Source organism: Schistocerca nitens, chromosome 3 (genome assembly GCF_023898315.1).
Source record: "Schistocerca nitens isolate TAMUIC-IGC-003100 chromosome 3, iqSchNite1.1, whole genome shotgun sequence".
Taxonomy (NCBI): Eukaryota; Metazoa; Arthropoda; class Insecta; order Orthoptera; family Acrididae; genus Schistocerca; species Schistocerca nitens.
Window position 1 is genome coordinate 735,837,601 of NC_064616.1, and position 23,713 is coordinate 735,861,313.

At 37.1% G+C, this 23,713-nt stretch overlaps 1 protein-coding gene across 2 annotated transcripts in view; it reads left to right on the forward strand.

The window, feature by feature from the left end:
* LOC126249737 (L-threonine ammonia-lyase) overlaps positions 1-23,213 on the forward strand; it is a 224,424-nt gene extending 201,211 nt beyond the window's left edge. Inside the window, exons 8-9 of one of the 2 annotated variants that reach the window (XM_049951415.1) lie at positions 13,161-13,386; positions 22,634-23,209. In XM_049951415.1, the coding sequence (XP_049807372.1) occupies positions 13,161-13,386; positions 22,634-22,756 (349 nt within the window). In that variant the 3' untranslated portion in view covers positions 22,757-23,209. Of the gene's footprint in view, positions 1-13,160; positions 13,387-22,633 lie in introns of both variants that reach the window. The other variant, XM_049951416.1, reaches the window with a different exon arrangement.
* The last annotated feature ends 500 nt before the right edge of the window (positions 23,214-23,713 follow it).

Here is a 23,713-nt window from a genome sequence, read left to right on the forward strand (position 1 = left end):
TTCACATTTGATGTTTGTTGCTGGCCGGGGTGGCCGAGTGGTTCTAGGTGCTACAGTCTGGAACCGCGTGACTGCTACGGTCGCAGATTTGAATCCTGCCTCGGGTATGGATGTGTGTGATGTCCTTAGGTTTAAGCAGTTCTAAGTTCTAGGGGACTGATGACCTCAGAAGTTAAGTCTCATAGTACTCAGAGCCATTTGAACCATTTTTGATGTTTGTTCTGTGTGCTGATGAAGTTTCGAACCATTCTGGCAGATGACAGAGCCATAGTACAGTGTCAAAAAGGCGTCTACATATGATTCACATTACAAGTGGCATGCTGTTATTGAATTCTTGTGTGCAGAAAAAGAAACTGTGGTGAACATCCATGAACATTTGTGTGCAGTGAACGGTGATGCTGCAGTTGATTGGAGTAGAGTTGGGTTATGGGTAAGGAAAGTTACAGCCTCAGGAAATACAGAAACAGAGCTCCATGATCAGCCATGCTCGGGATGTCCTGTCACAACCACTACATTTACCTGGTTTTCTTGTATTTTTATCTTCAAGTTGGGGGCTATTCTTAAAATGCTTGTTCCTCTGTTGTTTACCTGCCAAAAATGCTCCCCCGCCCCCCTCCCCTTATCTTTCTAGAGATTTAGGTATTTTCCTTGCATCAACAATTTTCTAGTGTTTGTTGTTCAGGTCGTGTTCACTCTCATGCATTCAGGGAATGATTACTGCTCGTTGGTAATGTCATTAACAGTTTTGTGATCACAACAAAGTTCAAAATATTTTCTCCTTTATTCCTCAAGTGATGCACAAGGTCTTCTAACTGCAAAATGCATGTAGCCATGTCACTTGAAACATTCTTTTTTAAATTGTACCATTGCTGTGGGAACCAATATATGCTTACATTATTTTCCTGTCCATAAACTGAAAGAAGTTTGTTCCACATGGCTGTATTCATAGTTAAAATGTGTGGGAGTGCCTTCTCCTCAATTGACATTCCAGTAATTTTCTGAGCTGGATTTTCCATCTTTTTCCAGACTGTGAGATCCTTTTCATATGCTTGTCTTGCTGCAGTGTTCATGTCATTACACATTGGTTTAATGACAATATACCAACCTCCCATGGAATTTAAGGTAATATGCACTTGAAATTTCCAGTTTTCCTGGTTCTCAATACCTTTGAGGTTTCTAACTCTTATAATGTCATTTTCCATCAGTTTAAGGTTATGTTTTTGTTTATACTTCGCTATTTATGTAGCATAAAACTTGTCACTCAGTAATTACTAGGCCCATCAGTTTATAAAGCAGTCACCGGTTATGTTTTTGTTCATATTTGGCTATTTATGTCACATAAAACTTGTCACTCGGTAATTACTAGGCCCATCAGTTTATAAAGCAGTCACAGAGAAACACCACTGATCCCCACTGTAGGATAATGTCAATGTTTTATTTACTAAATGGGTACAAAAAGTGATACATATGCACAGAGCCACAAACACATTTCAAGAAAGAAGTGTTCCTTTTACCAATATGCTCACTGTGTAAGTCCTAGATGGCAGCACAGTTTAAGCAACTGGAAAATGCACTAAAGACAAATGTGGAAGTATAATACTGTTAATGAATATTGGACAAACTTACAAAACAAAACATTTTTCATTGAATATTACAACATATTGATATCACATTACTTATGTAATAAATAGTATAGAATAAATATAGTGTCATTTTGATCATTAGTTCACCCTTTTGTTGTAGTTGCTTCCTTTATTTTAAAATAAATGTAGTGGTGATGAAACTTTATTGCTCTATATTAAACCGAGGCCAACAAGAAAGACAGGCCATGGCATGAACATCACACAGGTGACACTGCAGGTCTTAAGAGTGCCAGCAGCCATTCCTGGCAGGGAGTGAGCAACTATTTCAGACACGTTTAATTGTGTGTTTAATTGCATAAAAGCTCTCAGCTGTACATGACAAAGTTAAAATCCTTAGAGGGTACCTTTTCAATTACATATTGGTTTCCTGTGGGCCTTGCATGGAACTGAGAGTTCACAAACTGTGGTGGACAAGCTGACTAGTGTGACATCTCAAGTTCATTTTTTAGCCCTTACTTCTCATAGGCCCTGGTTAAACACACTTTATACTTGAAAGTAGGTCAGGAGAAATGCTTTTATTAATTCCAACTCAACCTGAGTAAAATAATTACTTACATATGATCACATGAATCACATAATTCAGATGTAAGTTATATTTAAGTTATAGAGCTTTTAAAAACATCGGTATTGGTTGCTACAGTAATGGAAATTTACCTAACCCCAGATACATTTAAAGCCATAATTTGTAGGTAGCAGTCATCAGTGGTTGCTGCTAACAATAATAAAGCACAAAAGGCAGATCTTCAGTGTTTTGTCTGTCACAATAGTGGCTGAATGTCTGAACTATGTCACTGTGTTTTACCCCAATTTTGTGACCAATTTCCCACACTGACAGTCCTACTTGCCATAGAGTAACAATGTACATGCTCTAAACTTAAAATGACCTACAAGGCATGTTAATAGACTGAACACTGTACATAAGCCACAGAGTCTTATCCATGATACAAGACACAGCACACACAACTGAACTTCACAGAGAATTCAGGTTTATTTTTACCTCGAGTACACAGATGCCTGCATGTAGCAATTTCTCCTTGTCAAAAGAGTATTGAATATCATGTCTCCAATAAGAAAACAAAACAAACATTTTCCTGGTCATGACCATGCTGAAACACATTTTTTTCACCAGTTTAAATCAAATACTTCCTGTGCAGCACTAGATATGGGAAAAAATAGCCTTTGCTGATAACAGCACGTTACATGCCAGAATTCCTGCTATAAAAAGCAAATAAAATTCTGAATGATGATCACAGTTGTTCAATATGCAATAAACTAATTCATACATCCATCCATACATATTATAAAAGTGTATGTAAAGTCATGTTCAAAAAAATGGAACACATTGAACGACTAGAGATAGGATGTTGATATTCACAGGACATGTACATTAGTATGTTCTGTAGAAATGATTATCATTTCAGTCACCTCAGTTCAGAATGTGTCCTGTTGCCCAATAGGAATGCGGTCCACCACGGGCCCTGATAGCTTGTTCCATGTGTGATGTCATCAATTAATATAAGGCACAAATTGTATCCTGTGGTATCCATGCTGCATTCACCTGCATTCCAAAGTTCATCTGTTGTGGTTGGCATTGGATCACAGTGCTGAACATGTCATTTCACCTCATACCACGCATTTTTGATTTGTGACAGATCGGCTGATCTGGTAGGCCAGACCAAAAGACTGACATCTGAGATACCGAGAAGGCACATGTTTGTGCAGCAACATGTGGTCATGCATTGTCTTGCTGAAAAATGCTGTCTGGGCTGTTGTGTAGAAAGGATATTGCTACAGGTCATAGGTGTCATTCACATAGGTCACACTGGTCACAGTGCCCTGGACACACACCAACTGTGATTTATGGTTGTACCCAGTAGCACCCTACACCATAAGGCCTTGAGTTGGCACTGTATGTCTTGCACAAATGCAATCACTCTGATGCCACTCCCCTTGTCCGTGGTGAAGAAAAAGGTGATCATCATTTTCAAATAAACAGAATCTGGATTCGTCCAAAGACACTGTCTGATGCCATTCTTGTCCCCAGTGGCATGATTCCATCCACCATTGCTGTCTAGCATGTTTCTGCACATTTGTCAATGGTACTTGGAGAAGTGGACGACACACACGTAACCCATGCTGTAATAAATGGCAATGGGTGGTCACCCCTGATAGTGTACGATGTGTTACACTGTTGCACCAGAGCTGAGGAGGACGCAGATCTGTTTTGCAATGCTATTAGGATGCAGTGTCGATCTTCTCAGGTGGTGGTATCCCACATGGATGCATCACATTCTTTCATGCCAATACAGCACCCTCTTTCAAACCCACTGATTTCACAGTATGGTTCATGTGTATGTCTGCTCAAGTCACACTGATTCATACCTTGGGTTTATAGTGACAAAGAGAGCCCAATCACATTTTACCAGTAGGTAGTATTGCGCTGCAATATTGATATTGATCTTGAACCCATGAGTTGACATGGTTCAAATGTTAATCATTTCTGCAGAACATACTAACGTGTATGTCCTGTGAATATGAACGTCCTATCTCTAATCATTAAAGGTATTCTGTTTTTTTCTGAACATGAGTGTACATGGTACTGCTTGTTCAGCAACTTGTGCTTCTGTTAGTCTTTAAATTTGATAACATTCATGGACTGTGCGGCTGGTCCTGGTGGAGGTTCGAGTCCTCCCTCGGGCATGGGTGTGTGTGTTCGTCCTTAACATAATTTAGGTTAAGTAGTGTGTAAGCTTAGGGACTGATGACCTTAGCAGTTAAGTCCCATAAGATTCCACACACATTTTTGATAACCTTCAGACACTGTTTGCATACAGATGCAGAATCTTACAGATAAAGTACCTTGACAGATGCTAGAACCGACAAATCTCCATCTTTCTAAATAATTTTATTTGGTTTTATCAATTTGAGCTGGGGTACTTCTCTTGTTAGCTTTTAAAACAAAGTTATTGTTTTGCAAATCATATGTGGAAAATATGGACACACAATATCTAATCTTCAGACAAGAACTATACTTTAATAACTAAAAATAATAATTGGATTAATTGTAATGATCTGTTTATAAAGTTGAGGATTCTAAGTGTGCCATGTGGCCTCGAGTTGGTGCTGTATGTCTTTTGCGAATGCAATCACTCTGATGCCATTCCCCTTGTCTGTGGTGAATCAAAATAAGGCCATCGTTTTCATACAGACAGAACCTGGATTCGTCTGAAAACACTATCTGATACCATTCCTGTCCCCAGTGATGTTGCTCCATGCAGCACTGTCATCTAGCATGTTTCTGCACATTCATCAAAAGTAGGCAGATAAGTGGATGAAGCACTTGTAACCTGTGCCATAATTAATGGCAATGGATTGTCACCTCTTATAGCGTACAATGTGTTACACTGTTCCACTGTTGCACCAGAGCTGAGGCAGGTGCAGTTCTGTCCTGCAATGCCATTCAGATGAGATGACAATCTTCTCGGTGGGAGTTCTGGGTGGTGTGACCTGGCCCATCTTGTCATGTTCTATGGCCTTCCCTGAGGCATTTTGCATATACCCTTTGCCCTGCTGAAACTCTTCGTTTCACAGGAGCAGAAATTTCCCAGATGGAAGCATCACATTCTCTCATGTCAATAATGTAACCTCTTTCAAACTCACTGATTTGATGGTATGGTTCATACATACATCTGTGGGGCATCCTGCATGCTTGCTCAAGTCACACTGATCCATTATGTTTGGTTCATAGTGACAATAAGAGCTGTAGGCGCTTTGTACCAGTAGGTGGCATTACGCTGTGATATCAATGTTGACCTAGACTCCATGGCCCAACATGGTTCAAATGCTAATCATTTCAACAGAATGTACTAATGTACATGTCCTGTGAATTTTAATGTTCTATCTCTAGTTGTTCAAGGTGTTCTTTTTTTCTGAACATGTGTGTGTGTGTGTGTATGAACATGTGTGTGTGTATGTATGTTCCACATCTTCTCCTAAACCACTGGTTCAGTTTCAACCAACTTTGGTACACATATCATACTGTCTGCAAAGAAGCACTGTGTTGGTAAGAACCATCTAACTATCAAAGAGGTGGGAGTGAAAAAAAGTGTAGCTCACAACACACAAATAGGCAGACTCCATTTGTCGAGTATTTGAGAATGAGAGCACTTGGTGATTTGCAGACAACTTTACACATAATTTCAAACCCTTACAAGATGTTTTCTTGTCCACACCTCCCACAAATTGACAAAATGGAAAAGTTTATTGCTTACCACATTTTCGCTGGCAAGCAGTAAAACTTCAGCATCAGACATCAAGTTTTAATTTATTATTTTTTTAGTACTACTTCTATTTACAACACATTTTACAGAAGGTATTCACATATGCCGCTGAATGTAGCTGCAATGTACACTGAGGTGACAAAAGTCATGGGATATTGATATGCACATATACAGATGGTTGGAGCATTGCATACACAAGATATAAAAGGGCACTGCATGGGCAGAGCTGTCAGCTGTACTCAGGTGATTCATGTGAAGAGGTTTCTGACATGGTTATGGCTGCATGACAGGAATTAACAGACTCTGAATACAGAATGGTAGTTGGAGCTGCACACATGGGACATTCCACTTTGGAAATCATTAGGGAATTCAGTATTACAAGATCCACAATGTCTGGAGTGTGCTGAGAACACTACATTTCAGGGATTACCTCTCACCATGGACAACACAGTGGCTGATGGCCTTCACTTAATGACTGAGAGCAGCAGCATTTGTTTAGAGTTGTCAGAACTAACAATAAGCAACACTGCATAAAATAACCACAGAAATCAATGTGGGACATATGACAAACATATCTGTTAGGACAATGCAATGAAATTTGGCATTAATGAGCTATGGCAGCAGATGATCAATGTGAGTGAATATCCTAGCTGCAGGACATTAACTGCAGTGCACATGACTGAAAAACTGTGGGCTGGTTGGATGAGTCCCAGTTTCAGTTGGTAAGAGCTGATGGTAGGGTTCGAGTGCAGACCTAATGAAACCATGGACTCAAGTTGTCAACAAGGCACTGTACATGCTGGTAGTGGCTCCATAGTTGTGTGAGCTGGTTTAAATGGAATGGACTGGGCCCCTCTAGTCCAACTGAATCAATCTTTGACTGGCAATGGTTATGTTCAGCTACTTGGAGACCATTTGCCACAGACAACTTTGGAATTTTTATGAATGACAATGCAGCATGTCACTGGGTCACAGTTGTTTGCAATTGATTTGAAGAACATCCTGGACAGTTCAAGTGAACAATTTAGCCACCCAGATCATCCAATATGAATCCCATCAAACATTTATGGCACATAATTGAGAAGTCAGTTCATGCACAAAATCCTGCACTGGCAACACTTTCAGAATTACGGGTGACTATAGAGACAGCGTGGCTCAATATTTGTGCAAGGAACTTTCAACGACTTGTTGGAGTCCATACCATGTTGAGTTGCTTCATTATACCAGCCAAAAGGAGGTCCAGATTGTTATTAGGAGGTACCCCATGACGTTTGTCACCTCAGTGTATGTATCACAATGCGACACACAGTTCAGAAGATATGACATCATAAACACTGAAATCCATGAAAAGCTGCTCTATCATGCATGATGTTTTAATTTGACTTCTTTCCTACTAACTCTATTTGCAATGTATTTCACAGCCAGTGTCCATGTATATCACTGGATGTACCTGCAAAATTATACCATTGTATGACATATAGCTCAGGGGACATGATGTCATAAACATTGAGCTGCATGAAAACGAAACTACAATGGGAAATTTACTAGATACAGGTGAAATATGTGTGTAAATACATGTGAAATATGTTAAATACATGTGACATATGAATGTGTGGGAAAAAAAAACATGGATAAAAATCTCCATATAAACAAACCCCTGGATCGAATTCAACAAAAGTTTGTACACGTGCTACTTACGGTCTGGAAAGAAATATTGTTGGGGTTAGAACCAGTACCATCCTATGGGGGTGAGGGTGATAATATGGAGAAAGGAGGGGGTGGGGAGGGGGAAGAGATGAACAGACAGAGAGGAGAAGGAAGAGATGGACACAGATATGGGGGAGGAGTTGGACAGAGGGAGGGGGGGGGGGGGTGGACGGAAGAGGACAGATGAAGAGGAAGAGTTAGACAGAAAGAGGGTGCAGAAGGAGATTGACTTAGACAGGATCAGGGGGATACAGAGTGGGCAGAAGGAGATGCACAGAGGAAGAAAGAGCAGATGGACAGAGACGGGAAGGGGAGTGTGAGGTGATGTACATAAAGAGTGGCAAGGAATAAATGCATACCCAGCAACATTGGGTTCCCAGCTAGCACTGAACATAAAGAAAAGGAACACCATGTATTTGCTTGAAGAGGGATAATAACAGTGTCAAATTAAACATAGATGGTAATTTACTAAGCTTTTCTTAATGTAGATTTGTCCAATAGAGAGACCTGTAGGAAAAATATACGTACAGTTGAAAAAGTTAATAACAAAAGAAAATACTGCAGGTTGGACAAAGCCATGGGCCTTAAAGTATGTTCATATAGTCAATTCCATAAATCTCTAATGTACATTAACATTGTCTTGTACAGGATAATACAGTTTGTAAGGTAACAAGGGGTAATATGGAGCTCTTCCAAGTACTCCATAATTTAAATTTAAAGCACAGCAGCAGAAGTTTGTTGGGCTGGTGTGCTTTAATCAAAATGTTTCATAGTAGAATTAAGTTATAAAGATTTTTAGAACAACTGCAAAGTAAGTCATTATTTTATTATGAAGATGCCTTTCAGTTTCAATCTTTGTAGTGCTAGGCAAGTATTTGTATGTCTCATATTTCATGCAAAGATGTCATTAAATGAAGGGAGATGGTGAAACTGTGCCAAAACTTGGTGTTATTTCTAATTATGTAAATCTGATAGCATGTCATCAATTAGTTATGATTTTAATTTTCTGAGCTTAAGAATAAAATTATGAATTAAATGCAGAGTGAAAATAGTGTAATGCAAAATGGACATGAAAATACTCATTTTGTGTTTTGATGAGCATCATAGTTCCGTTGCATAGCATTTTTTAAATTTTTTTTAATTGCAACGTATTATAAAATTATGTGGTGATAAATGCGTGTAAAATTATATAATGTATTTAGGTTTAAGTATTTAAATCTTATAAGAAATTGTAAATGAATTGTGGCCATGTTTATGAATTATTTTGATTGATGTAGTGTCACATGACCCGACTCAGGACTGGAGATATGAGCAGGAATATGAGGTCTGTGGTCATTGTCCATTGTGGTGGTACGTTCCGAGCGGCAAAGTGCCGTGAGTGTAAGCATGGACACCAGTGTATGCGAATAAACTGTGAAGGAACAACATGAAGGTGTGTAGGTGCGGGACAATAAGCCATGTGTGCGAATTGCACAGATTATTATTTATCCAGATCGGATTTATTTGTGAACTTTAATATGCATGACCACAAAGTTAGAAGTGTTTTTTTTTTATTTTATTTATTTATTTATTTTTTTTTTTATAAATAAGTTTCAATCTGAACTTGTAAAGTGTACCTCATTTTGTGCAAGGTTGTGGTATAGACAATTGTGTATTCAGTTCACTGCTGTTCAAAGACTAGCCAATATATGACTCAGTATTAGGGGTGCAAATGCAACCATTCACTACCAACTCCCTTTGCCGATGAGCCACGTGAAAAATAGGTAGTGAACGAGCCCCAGTACAGTTGCAAGTTCTCAAACACAGTCATCCAAGGGACATTATTTTATTTTTGATGATGAATAACTAAACTACCCTCAGTTTTGAATCTTCTTCTTTCTTATTTTACTTTTCGTATATCTCTGCAGAGTTAGCATCATTATATATTGGTTTTAGCAGTTTCAGATGAGTCTGGCAGCCAGATGCTATTCTTGATGCCATCACTCTACCTAGGAACGAATCTCTATACCCCATATGTCTGTGACCAGTGTAAATCTTATGTTCAAGTGTAATAACTTTTTGAGTGTTAGTGTAGTGTGTATTCATGATGGGATGCAGGTACCAGCCTAGTACTTACCTAATTCAGTGTGGTAAATTGTCTAAAAGCCATTTCTGGCTGACCACACCATCAACCATCATTGTTAATCCACAATGTGGGTTCAATCTGGGGCTGCAATTGCATTGTCATGTTCTGGAAGAAGGCACATTAGTGCTCTTGGCTGTCTGGGTAGGTTGTAACAAAAAAAATTGGATACCTTTCCCAGTTAGGATTCTAAACCAATGTGAATGTCTTGTACTATAGATGACTGTTCTCCTGATAAGGTGAATGAACTTGGTACCTCTACCCATATAATTATATAGACTGTGATTTGGAAATGGAGCTGATAGTAGACATTTACTTCCAAAGTACCCACCTAATACACACCTGTGCAGTTGCTCTCAACTTGGGGGTAAGCTGTCTTGAAGCCTGGTGGTGGATGACATTTTCACTGCCAGTATTTGGCCCACGAAAGGTGGAGAAGTGGTACCATAAAGTTTCTTATCGCCAGTCTTTGCACCAATCTCCTGGATTAAATTTCACACCTCTCTGCAATATCATCAAGTGAGGACATATGACATTATGATGGTTATCTGTCTGTTACATGGGGACAATAAGCTCACCAGGCTCCCTTGGTGCTATTCAAGAGGAGTAAGCTATGTGCCGGCACCATGTATGACCCTCTTCCTTATTTCATCATCATCCAACATGAGCATGACACTGAACTCCACACACACTCCACACTTAACAGAAATACTTACATACACAGCTCTCATATTTCATACCAGAAAGGTGCGTGCTGGTGCAGAGGATAGGGAAGACTTTTCCAGTTAGATGGCTAAACCTGCCCTTTGGGGTCTCACAACCATTCATGACATATGACTTTACTTTACTTTTTTAATTCCACAGTGACCTATTCACTTAACTCTATATCTTAAAGTATTACATCTATAAACTCAAAAACAGGTGCAGTTTTATTATCTTTTATACAGAATATGACACTGAATTTTCTAATTTCTAAGTTATGACAAAGAGGTTGTAAATTTATAAAGTTCTCATGTAGATTTCACATTTTATTCTTAGATATATTTGGTCATGTTAGTGTAGTTGCTGAATTGTGTAATTCTGCATGTAATTTGTCAAAAAAAATTGTCATTGAAGTAATGTTACATGAAGCCAGGGATTGATACATTAAGAAGTTGATTGGTTTATTTTTGTCTTGTCACCATGTTCATCTTTCCTTTATTGTCTTTGGTATCAGTAATGTAGTTAAAATGAATTTACAGCCCAAAACCTAGGTTGTGCAATAAAAATAATAAAATTTATGAAACAAGGCAAAAAAACAATTTTTTTAGTTAATTTCATGAACTAATTCAGAAAACAATGAATATTTAAACAAGGACCTCAGTATGATGATCTTATACTTGACTACACACACTATTAAAATTTTTAATTTGTGGCTTTCATTTTCACTGGAGTGCAGACTTGAAAAACTAAATTTATTGGAAACTTCTGAATGAACTGGAGTCAAGCTCAGCATTACATAAAATTAACACATGCTGCCTAATAAAAAAAGTGAAGTACCCACAAGGGGATGAGGAAACAAAATGAAACTTCATAGGTTGAGAGGGTATGTGATGTTGTTTCAGTGATTATGAAATTGAGTTAAATTTATGAGGAACATGGCATTATGAGATCACTTATCAGTATGATGTTGCACCCCCTCTGACCTGGATGCTTGCACAGATTTGGCTGGAAAGTTTGTCATAAAGCCATTGTGTCCTCTCCTGAGGCAAGCTTGCCCAACAGTTTTAACTGATCCTTGTTGACCTTGATACTGGCTCTGGGATGGAGCTGATGTCTGAACTGATCCCACATACTGTATGGGGGCAGATATGAGGGTCTTGCTGGCCATTGGAGTATCTCACCATCGCACAGATTGTTCATAGGGACATGTGGCATATGTGGATGAGCATTGTTATGTTGAAATATGGCACCATGTTATTGTTGCATGAGAGGTAACACAAGATGAAGCAAGATGTCCTATGGCTCCATACACCATGATGTCAGGAGTAGCATTGCTGTGCCTCTCCAAAATGATGGAAGAATGGGGCCTCTCTCCAGGTTGCCACCACGCTCTGCTGTAATGGTCATTTGGTATAGTGCAGAACCATGATTCATTGCTGAACATCGAGAAACACCATTCATCAGTAGCCCATGCTTCCTGGTCATAGCACCACTCCAAGCACAGCCATTAGGATGGTAATTCCCCTGTCTGTGTGCTGCTAGTCTCCAAGCAATCATGCAGGATGACAGTGTTGCAGAGAGTGTGTTACTTATTGTTGGATGGGAGGTGCAGATGTGAAGGGACTATGACATGCTTGGTGCAGTCTGACACTTGGTCATTGTCACATTCGAGTGACCCAAAAATCTGGATACAGTAGCATCTGACCAGCCAGTCAAATGGTAACCCATGACAAGGCTCATTTTAAACTTTGTCAGTTACTGACAATAATGTCTCACATGAGTTTGTGGCATGTTAATGCCACTCACAGTGATACTGAACATCTGATGCTCTTCATGTTTCTTGTATACCCTATCAGGCCTGCTAACAAACACAGACAATGCTACTACACTTGCTAGCCATCCTACCCATCACAGAGGATTCCAATTCTAATCATTTACATACCCAACAATGGTGTGTGTGTGTGTGTGTGTGTGTGTGTGTGTGTGTGTGTGTGTGTGTGTAAGAAGTTCTGCTGACATCTGGCCATATCTTCTGGGTACTTCTCTTTTTTTGTCAGACAATGCAATCAGTTATATTTTGATATTGGTTAACTACAATGATCTCAGTGATGTGTTGTTGTCCAATTGCTACCCACCATTACTGGGTTATAGCCTGTAATGGCTTCAGCACAGAAGGGGGGGGGGGGGGAATCCTGCTCTCTTGTATTCATGGTTAGTCTACATACACATTGTGAGAGAGAAGTAATACTTACTTCCTCACAAGTTCAAACTCCTTTACAACCAGACTGTAAAATTGTCCCATTTTTTTGTTATGAAAATGCACTATACACAAAAATAAAACTTTCCAATAATAAAGCCAGTTTTGAACATTATTAAACATGAGCAGGGTATATGGATTTGAGTTACTGAAAAATAGCTGTGGCAGGAATGATGACAAACTGAAGTCATTTACCAGCAAATTCAATGATTACTTCATCAAAATGACAGCAAATATTTTGAACACAGTAAACAAACAGGAATATTTTCCTTAGATTTTCTTTGGCAGACACTGTGAGCTACACCATTGGACACCAGTTTAAAAATTACAACTCCTAAGGAAACTATACCATTAATCAGGTCACTAATTTCTAAAACACCACAAAAAATTAAATTAAATTAAACATGTTCGAGCTTTAGCAAATGTTATATTGTGAAATGATTTTCCAGAATTGTATTACTTCTATGTGGTGGAAATATTGATACTACCATTTTGGGCCGCTGTCTGGAAAGAGGTCTTGCAGCAGATGGCAGACTAGTGAAATTCTCTGTAACGGTTACTGATCGTCCAGGAGGGATTGCAGAGCTGTGCCGCATAATGGCCAAACTTGGTGTATCCATAAAAGACATAATACATGAAAGAGCATGGATAAAGTCTGACATATTTAGTGTTGTGGTAAGTAAAATATTCAGGTACTATTATGCAATAATAAATCAGTACATTACTTGAATATTTACTAATTGCAGGCATTCCAGAATTTTTAGCAGTCATAATAGGAAAGGAAACCATCTAGTTCAAGAACAGAAAATGTGTATCTATGTAATGTATGGATATGACAAATGGACCTATAATAGAACTAGAATAACTGTTATCAGTTGCAGGCAGAATGTTAGCTGTTCTTGTTCCAAAACAGATATCATCTTATCACTAACAAAATTTCGATTTCCAAAAATTTTACATTTGGAGCATGGTTTACAACATAAAATTCACACAAATGGAAGGAAAGAAAAATAAGAATTTAACATGCTATTGACAATAAGGTAACTACATGTCAGACTGGACAAGAATGATAAATGAAATTGGCCCATTCCGGCACTCACGTTTATCAGTTTAGAGAAATTTAGGAAAACCTAAATCTGCGTGGTTGGATTTGGATGGACATGGATTTGCAACATACTCATCCAAAATGTGAGCACAGTGCCTCAGTGAGATGGTTAATTATTGTCATGTTAGATAGATCATAATTTTTATCTTCTCTTCTGATTTTCTTTTTGTATTTATTTTATCTGCTTCATTTTCTATAGATACATGGGCAAATAAATCACAAGGCTGTACAATATCTCATACTTTTACAATGTATCTTTCATTTCTACATAAAATAGTTCCGTGTATAAAGATTAAGGGTTAACAACAACATTAAAATTAAATATTTTACAATGTGTTACATCATAATTGACACTGATTATACATTATTATGAAATTCCTGTAAGGAACAGAAAAATTTTTCAAGAAGGTACTGTTTTAGATGTTTTTTAAACTTGTTTAGGTCAGTAGTGATGGATTTGATCTTGGCTGGATGGGGATTATACACCTTTGTACTAGAGTAGTTAATCCCATTCTGGACTCAGCTCATGCTTTTGTCAGTACAGATCATACTTATTTCTAATGTTATGGTTAAGATATAATTTCTAATGGTATGGTTAAGGTATAGATTGTTCAATTTGAACAAGCCAAAATGCTTGACAATAAAAGATAAGAGAGATAATATACTGAGAAATCACAATGAGCATGCCTAGCTGTTTGAATATGCTGCTACATGAACTACTCAAGTTTAACCACATGAATCAAAACCTAGCATATGCTGATGATGTTTGTATCCTGTCTAGAAGATTGAAAGAGCTGGATGAAGGATTTGGCAGAACAGGAAAGGAGGCAGTACAGTTGGGGCTTCAAGTAAATGGTACCAAAATGCAGCATCTCTTTGCTGCTGTTAAAGAGAGGTGCATGGAGCCAACTATGAGAGATGTGAGAAATTCCAGTACTCAAGAGAGCTTTTAACCAATGATAACAATGTAATTGAAGAAACTGCAGTAAAGTTTTGGAACATATAGAGCATTTGAACATTACAAATTACCTCAAAGAAAAAGATTTCTTGACAAATAGTCAACACAGATTCAGAGAATATTATTCTTCTGAAACACTACTAGCTCTTTATTCCTATGAACTAATGAGTGCTATGAACAGGGGATGTCAAATTGACCCCATATTTTTAGATTTCCAAAAGGCTTTTGACTCCATTCCTCAGAAGCGACCTCTAACCAAACTGCATGCTTATGGAGTATCATCTCAGTTGTGCAACTGGGTTCATGATGTTCTGATAGAAAGGTCACAGTTCATAGTAATTGATGGAAAGTCATTGAGTAAAACAGAAGAAATATCTGGTATTCACCAAGGAAGTGTTTTAGGTCCTCTGATGTTCCTGGTCTTTATAAATGATTGGTGAGACAATCTGAGCAGCCCTCTTGGATTATTTACGCATGATATTGTCATTATCATCTTGTAAAATCATCAGATGATCACAAACAATTGCAAAATGATTTAGACAAGCTACCTATATGGTACAAAGTAGTGAAAGGAATCTACTAAATTTTTATCACACCATATATCACACAAATCTAAAGACTGTGAACTCAACTAAGTACTGAGGGATTAGAATTATGAATTATATAACTTTGAGTGATCACATAGATAATATTGTGGGGAAAGTGAACCAAAGACTGTGATTTATTGGCAGAACACCTAGAAAATTTAAGTCTACTAAAGAGACTGCGTAAACTATGCTTGTCCATCCTCTTGTGGAGTATCACTGTGTGGCGTGTGATCCGCATTGGATAGGACTGATGGAGGATACTGAAAAAGTTTAAAGAAGGGCAGCTTGTTATTTATATTATCATAAAAATAGGGAGAGAGTGCCACAGATATGATATGCAAAATGGGACAGCAACGGCTTCTTCATTGTTACAGGATCTCCTCATGAAGTTTCAATTACAACTTTATCCTCCAAATGCACCAACCTACATAGTGAGAAATGATCATCATAATAAAATAAAAAGATTTAAGTTTCCATTTTTCCTGCATGCTGTTAGGGAGTGGAATGGTAGAGAAATAACTTGAAGGTGGTTTCATGAACCCTCTGCCAGGAACTTAATTGTGAATTGAAGAGTTATCGTGTAGATGTATATGAATAAATACAAGCATTGCCATTGGAATCAGAGCTTACTGGGTCCTGATTAAGATTATTTTGTCATGTAGCCTGAGCAGAAAATTGACTGTCTACCAAATTGTTTTAAGGCCGGTGGTAGTGCATGGCTCAGAAACATGGACAATGACTGTGGCAGAAGAGGAATTCCTCAGAAGATGGGATAGGAAAATATTAAGAAAGACTTTTGAAGGAGTGAGGCAGGGCAATGGAGAATACAGAAAAGAATGAACTGGAAGAACTATGTGGTTATAGCCTACTGATCTAGTTTTGGAAATCAAGAGCAACAGATTAAGATGGCTGTGCCTTTTAGAGGCATTATTGAAATAAGTGTTTACATCAATAGGCTTAAATATTACATCATATTTAACATAAATTACTATGACACTCTTTTCAATTCTGTTTCTGATGTGGTATTGTACTGTGCTGTATCCATGCAGTTTCATCAACTCATTTCTTCCCCTACCATGTATGCACTAAAACATAATATATGGGCACTGTTTCGTGCATTGGTATCACTTATGTCATCAAACAGTTGCTCAAAGCTAGTTCCATGACATTTTGATGAAATAAGAAGAATTTATCACTAATGGTATCTTGAATTCAGTACAACTGCTGTTATCACTGAGATTTATTTCCTTCATCACATAATAAGAGCAGTTTTTTATTGGCAAGAGAGACCTGTTGTAGTGGTAATGATGCTAATATTAATTAAATGGGACTATGTTACTTACATACTTGATGGAACTTTTCATCTTCTACTACAATGCCATAAGAAAGCATCATTTAGTAATCTAGATCTTTTTGGTTTCGGGCACGTTCTCTGAGACCTTCCTGCTGCTAATGCTGATGACTATTACATTAGGCTCATTTGTGTAGCAGACGGTGGATCTTCTGTTGCCAAATTTTGTATACTGGTCATTCTTGTTTGTTGGGTTCTAGCTTGTGTGGAAGCTGCGCCTGATGTTGACACTGCACACAGTTTCTGATACTGTGGTTGTCTTCTAGTTGATAATGCTGACTTTTTCTTGCTTGATTAGGCTGTGAAGCTGCACCTTCAGATACATTCTTTTGCAGTTGTAAACTGCCCTTTATAACGAATTCCTGTGGATAGTAAACACACACACACACACACACACACACACACACACACACACACACACACACACACATACACACACACACACACACACACACAGAGAGATAGAGAGAGAGAGAGAGAGAGAGAGAGAGAGAGAGAAAGAGAGATATTTCTATAGAGTAGGATGAGTTATCAAGTAGATATAACTTCAGTTTTTGTTTGTAAAATAGATTCTTGGAAATTTTATTCCCACTCTGCCTTTGTTCAGTATTAATCTGAGAAAGAAGCAGTTTAGTCAGCTATGGGTTTACCAAATGCTACACACCAACATCAGTGTAGTGCAAGTTAGGAAAACCACAGGAAAACTCTGTCAGTATGGGTGGTTTAGGAAATTTGAAGTTTCTTCTGTCATGACTCTAGCACTTTTCTGTGTTGCTTTCTCCCTTTCATCATCTTTATTGACATCTCGTGGAAATCGGGTTTTCTGTCGGATATGATGCTGATATCCGGTAGAAAACCCGATTTCCACGAGATGTCATCAAATCACCGGGAAAGTCTAAGAAATTACATCATCTTTATTGTTTGTAGCATATAATATATCTTAAGAGAGTTAAGTAAAAACGAGATTATACATCACAGAGGTCATAGTACTGACTATGGTCCATAGGCTGGGTGATACTTAAATGAGGACTTTTTTTTTTTTTTTTTTGAAGGTACTATAAGACTTATAATTCCATCATACAGAAGTAAATTGGAGTACAATATATTTTTCCTCGCAGGCCAAAATTGTTTTATAAATATCATGGGTAAGTGTAAACAAAACACTTGACCCTTGGTCTTAAGACTCTCTTTGGTGTAATGATAGTGATCTTCCATTGCACTGTACCATTAATCACTGATCCTTTTAGATAATTCTGATTGCTCATTCTTAGCCACTGACATTTATAGCTCTCAGATGTTTGATAATGAGCACTTTTGCTTTTATTTCTCTTAGCAGATGGAAACAGAGGGGCTTTTTTTCATTTCCGTGGAAATTATATTTTTGTTTTTCTTGTCAGTAACCATACCAATTATTTCAATTCACAAGTTCACACTGGTAAAAAATATGTATAGTTTACAGATGGCAGTATAAAGCTTTTATGAATGTTTCCTACAAGATTATCTGATAAAAAAACTGGCAGAATTTTAAAGTTAATGTTTTCTTCTGTTATTATTGAATAGAGTATCAGAGTATATAAAGCTTCTTAGCTTATTTTTTTCTAATTTATGGTAATACATGTTACATCATTGGAAAATGATAGAACACTAATTTTCTGGTTTGCATTTGCTTTAACTCTAAGACCTCATCTATTATTTACAGTGAAGAGAAGCACTGACAGCTAAGTTATTTTAGCATCTCAAAAGCCCTTGGCTGTCATCAAAACTCTCATAATTTTCTTTGTTTACTGCCATTAATGTTTTGTCCATCATTACCCTTTAAAAAACCTTACACATGCAAATCCTTCCACAAAGCTTTTAACAGTTGGGAAGAACATGGTCAGTATGCAACTGAAATTTGTAGCATACAATATTTTTTGTTTTTCATTTGGCTAGCATGAATTCTCTAAAGTTCTTTTGTTAGTTTGGGATACATTTCAATTTGTACGCAAAATGTAATGTAATATCACTCTCTGAATTATAGACAACATGGCAAAAGCAAAGCTATTTTTGTGAGTGTTAATGTATTTACTCTCCCTTCTGAATTGAATAGTACAGGTTTTGTATTACTGTATGCCTTATTTACGATGTAGGATGCATTACAGACCAATTTACTCTTACCTCATCAACTTAGATCAATAACTTGCTTTTTCTCCTTTTCTTCAGTCACTTTGTTAAAGATATATTTAAGCTTCTTATTGATTCTTATTATTACTATTTGCTTGTCAATGCCAGTACATTATTTTTTTCACCAATAAGATATCTCTTCATTATTATCTTCTGAATGAAATCTTTCTCATTATTTTTTATTTGCTTTATGCATTAAATTTAATGTGTTCATCTACATATATAATATTCTAAAGACCTGAGACATATTTGCAATTAATAGCCTGTGACTGCATCAAGGTTTTATCTTGAAGCAACTTATCTGTTACTCACCACTTTGAAAACTTGCTTGTTAATATATATGTAGTAGCCAATGGCCTTGCTGCAGTGGTAACACCAGTTCCCGTCAGATGACTGAAGTTATGCGCTGTGGGACTGGGCTAGCACTTGGATGGGTGACCATCCAATCTGCCAAGCACTGTTGGCAAGAGGGGTACACCCAGTCCTTGTGAGACAAACTAAGGAGCTACTTGATCAAGAAGTAGTGGCTCCAGTCTTGTAAACTGACATACGGCTGGGAGAGCAGTGTGCTGACCACATGCCCCTCCACATCTGCAACCAGTGATGCCTGTGGTCTGAGGGTGACATGGAGGCCAGTCGGTACCATTGGGCCTTCATGGTCTGTTCGGGTGGACTTCTGTTTAGTTTTTAATATGTATGTAATGCATCTCTTTAAATCTTACCAGCTATGGTGGCTAATCATGCAAGAACGCACTTCTTAAAGTGTGTCACTTATGACCTGATTGCTTCATTGTGTTTATCCAAATTGGATTTACCTCTCACACAAGTTAGTTTCTAGATACTATGTGTTTTAAGGTTTACAATTTTCTGGGGTGATCTATTTGTTTCTGGTTGCTGTGAATACAGCAACTGTCAGCTACATCAGTTTACTACTGTTGTCCTGCTTTCTTCAACATGAGGCTCTTTAAAGTCTTAGTACAATGACTGTAACTGCATCTGACCAGTTACAGTGGATATAATGTCCTCAATATCCCATTAGACATCAATTCATGTTGGTATGGGGTATTGTCACTTGTGGATATTATTCCAATTTATTTTATACTGAAAGCTAATATGAACACTATAAATTTCTGCATTTTGTAATGAATCTTTTATGAGAAGATAAGAGTATAGTTTTTTCAGTTTCCACATGTGTATGGTATCCATCGGTCAACTACTATTACTGGAGTCATTAACTTTTTGGAATTGTCTGGATGGTTGTTCATGCCATTTAACTGGCATATAGACCCAGACCATGGGAATCAATGAGTATTGCATTGAACAGCTGTTTCCATCCTGCACTTCACCAATCAACTTGAAAAATACAAGATAACTGTCTTAAAAGCTTCACTGACCAGTTTGATCCACAGTAGCATTACCAACTATAATATGACATATTGTAAAAGCACATGACAGTCTATTCCTAAATCCAACTGTTATTCATGAAATAGATATGAACTCCATAACCAATGGTTTATAGCTGAGAATGATGGTCAGATAGCAACAGTAAAGCATCCTTATCAGTCAGGTTCAACTAAGAAGATGAAAGTATACTTTCACATAATCATAAATGATGACTCAATTACAGTATTTGGAAAGAATTTACTGGATGAAAAATAAGAAGCTTACCAAAGAATAAATTTGACACTGCAAGTGATATTCAACCTCTGATGATAGTAGGAGTGAGAAAGACAATCTTTCAAAACATTTGCTACTAAAGTCAGTTTATTTTTCTTAACAATACCTAATGTCACAATGACAAAAATTGACTGCCAAAAGCAGATCCATTATACTTACTTAAACAGACATAGAATTCTTCAGCACAAGACATTAGTTTTGCCATATTGCCTATTACTGAGATAACGAAAGACATTATGTTAATGAAAAACAGTTACACTTTAGATTTTCTTGTTACATAAAACCAAACTACTAAAAATCTTATGCTGACTTTGAGCTAACCAGTCAAGGTGTATTTTCTGAAATTCTGAAGTTTGTGGTGGTAACACTCATTTATAAATGCGGAGACTAGGAAGTGACATTTAATGATAGACACAGCTCCTTAGTTCCTGTGTTATCAACATTTTTTGAAATGGAAGCTTACAACAAAATAATGAACCATTTTTCTGAGAATAAAATTTTAACAACAGCTCAGTTTGGCTTCAATAATGGCTTATCTATTGAGAGAGCAGTATATGATCTCACAAATTAAATTGTGACAGAACTAAACAGGAAAACTTACCTTGGTAGAATTTTTTGTGATCTTGCCTAGGCCTTTGATTGTGTGGATTATAATATTATGCTAGGGACTATTAAATTCTATGGCATTAAAGACATTCCCCTAGCATGGATGGAGCCTTCTTTTGACAATAAAAACAGTGTGTTACATTAGCAAATAACAGGATGGAAATAAGAGTAAATTTGGAGTTGAGAAACATTAAATATGGTTTCCCACAGGGTTTGGCACTTGTTCTCCTGTTGTTGATGTTATTGACCAACATCAATAATTTGCATGGGACATTGTATTGTTTTCTGGTGACAAATGTATATCAATAGGGGGCCCGAATATCTCCAGGAGAATAATGGAACTGGCTTACAATAGATTCACAGCAATCATGTTAACCCTGAACGCTAGAAAGGTTCATATTATGCAGTTACAAAATTAAGAATGAATTTCATGTACCAGAAGTAGATACCAATGAGCACATACTTAATGAGGCTTCATGTGTTGAGATTCTAGGCATCCTGATGAATAATAAACTGAGTTGGCATCAGCAGGCAGATAAGATAACAAAAAACTCAGTTCTGCCTGCTTAGCATGTAGAAATTTTTCTAGTAGTGTAGACTTGCAGATGTAACAGCATAATTTTCTGGGGCAATGCAACTAACATAAAAAAGCATTTATTCTACAGAAGCATGTATACTGTGTGATGATGTTAACTGAATATCTTGCAATGACTTCTTCAGGGACATGGTGATTCTTACACTTATATGACACTACATATACTCCCCACTGGTATTTGTAGAGGATATCAAGAATGAATTCAAATGAACTGTGTAATTCACAACAAAATTACTGGAAGGAAAATAATACCCATTAGACTATACACCCCTATCCAGGATTTAGAATGGGGCTCTATACTATGGCACATAAGTCTATAATGGGTTACCAGTAGACACCTGTGGGGGAGTGGAAAGAAAGCAGAGATTCAAAAATAAAGTGGAAGGCTACCTTATTAGCAACTCTTTTTCAGTTTATCAGAATATTTGCACTAAGGATTAAAAATTCTGCAAAACTCTAATGTATATATTAAAAAGTTATTGACATTGATAGTGTATAGACAGTGATAGTGGTATGTATGAAGTTAGGTAAATGCTTTGCTCAAAATGTCATATAAAAGCAGCAGCTAAAAGTATTAAAATGCAAGGAGCATCAGTGATCTTTATCAAAGTAGCAATTTCTAATATACATAAACATATATCCAGCAATCTAGAAGTAATTTACATAATTATCAATGTGAGTAGATTAAAATTAATCATAATTTGATGCTAGTACAGATCTGCTTTATATCACTTGCACAGACTGTTTCTGCCTGTTAATGTATAACTTGCCTCATTCCACATCCCTGCAAGCTTTCCTTCAATACGGGGTTTCTGGAACATGGTTTTGTTTAAATGGATGAATAAATTTTAAGAAATGCTTAAAGAAGCTCTGCTTTCAGGTGAAAGTTGTATGTGAAACCAGAGATATGCAACATGCCAGCCAGCTAAGGGAAACATTGTACAAGAATTATGAGAAGGTGGTGTTTGGTGATATACCTACAGCTGGACTTCCAGAGCCATAGGCGTGTACATCAAGTGACATACAAAAACCAGCTAAATTGTTTTTGTTTTGAGTATTGCTTTCAGAGTACTGTTATATTTCTTAATTACTGCAAGAGTTTCTTTTTGCACCTACACTATTTAACAAGTAGTCTTAAACCTGGCAGGAAACATAATCACAAAATTAAACTGAAAGTAAAAATAATTTTGATGTGTAGCCGTGAGTCACAACAACAATATTCTTCAGTTTGTTGCATGAATGTCTAAACAGAGTTACCTAAAATTCACACTGTTGAAACTAAATTAAATAAAAAACATATTTATGATCTACCAGCATGTACCTGGAAACAAATTGTATCCAAGAATTGTTGATCATGTGAAATATATTCCTTCATCCATATCTTAATATTAAGTGTTATGTGAATTCCATTATAATTAATAGTGTCATATATATGTGAGACAGCTACTGATATATCAATGTCAATAAAGACTTGTGTTTTATGAGGATTTGGAGATACTTTCTAGTTTTTCATATGTGTACCAGCAAATGTGGCACAATTTTATGAAATTAAGAAGGCCTAGGGTAACAATAGAAAACAATTAATTGAATTCATTTAATTTAACTTCTGTAACTACTGATTATGTTCAGTAATGAAATGATGCCCCAGCAGCATTCTTTCTCTTTTAATTATAATTACCAGTTTTGGCCCACAATAACTAGCTGCAGATACCAATATTCACATGTTCTGCAGAGTATGGCATTAGCAAGATATTTTCATCTGCTGTACTGAGTGAGAAAACTTTCTAATACTGACCATGATAACCTTTAATGTGTTACCTCCTGAAGTACAATCCTTGTAACTGGAAAAGACTAGAAAAAATTTCAGAATACAATGTTCTAAGATTGTGACCTCTGTATTTCAAAATGGTTCAAATGGCTCTGAGCACTATGCACCTTAACTTCTGAGGTCATCAGTCGC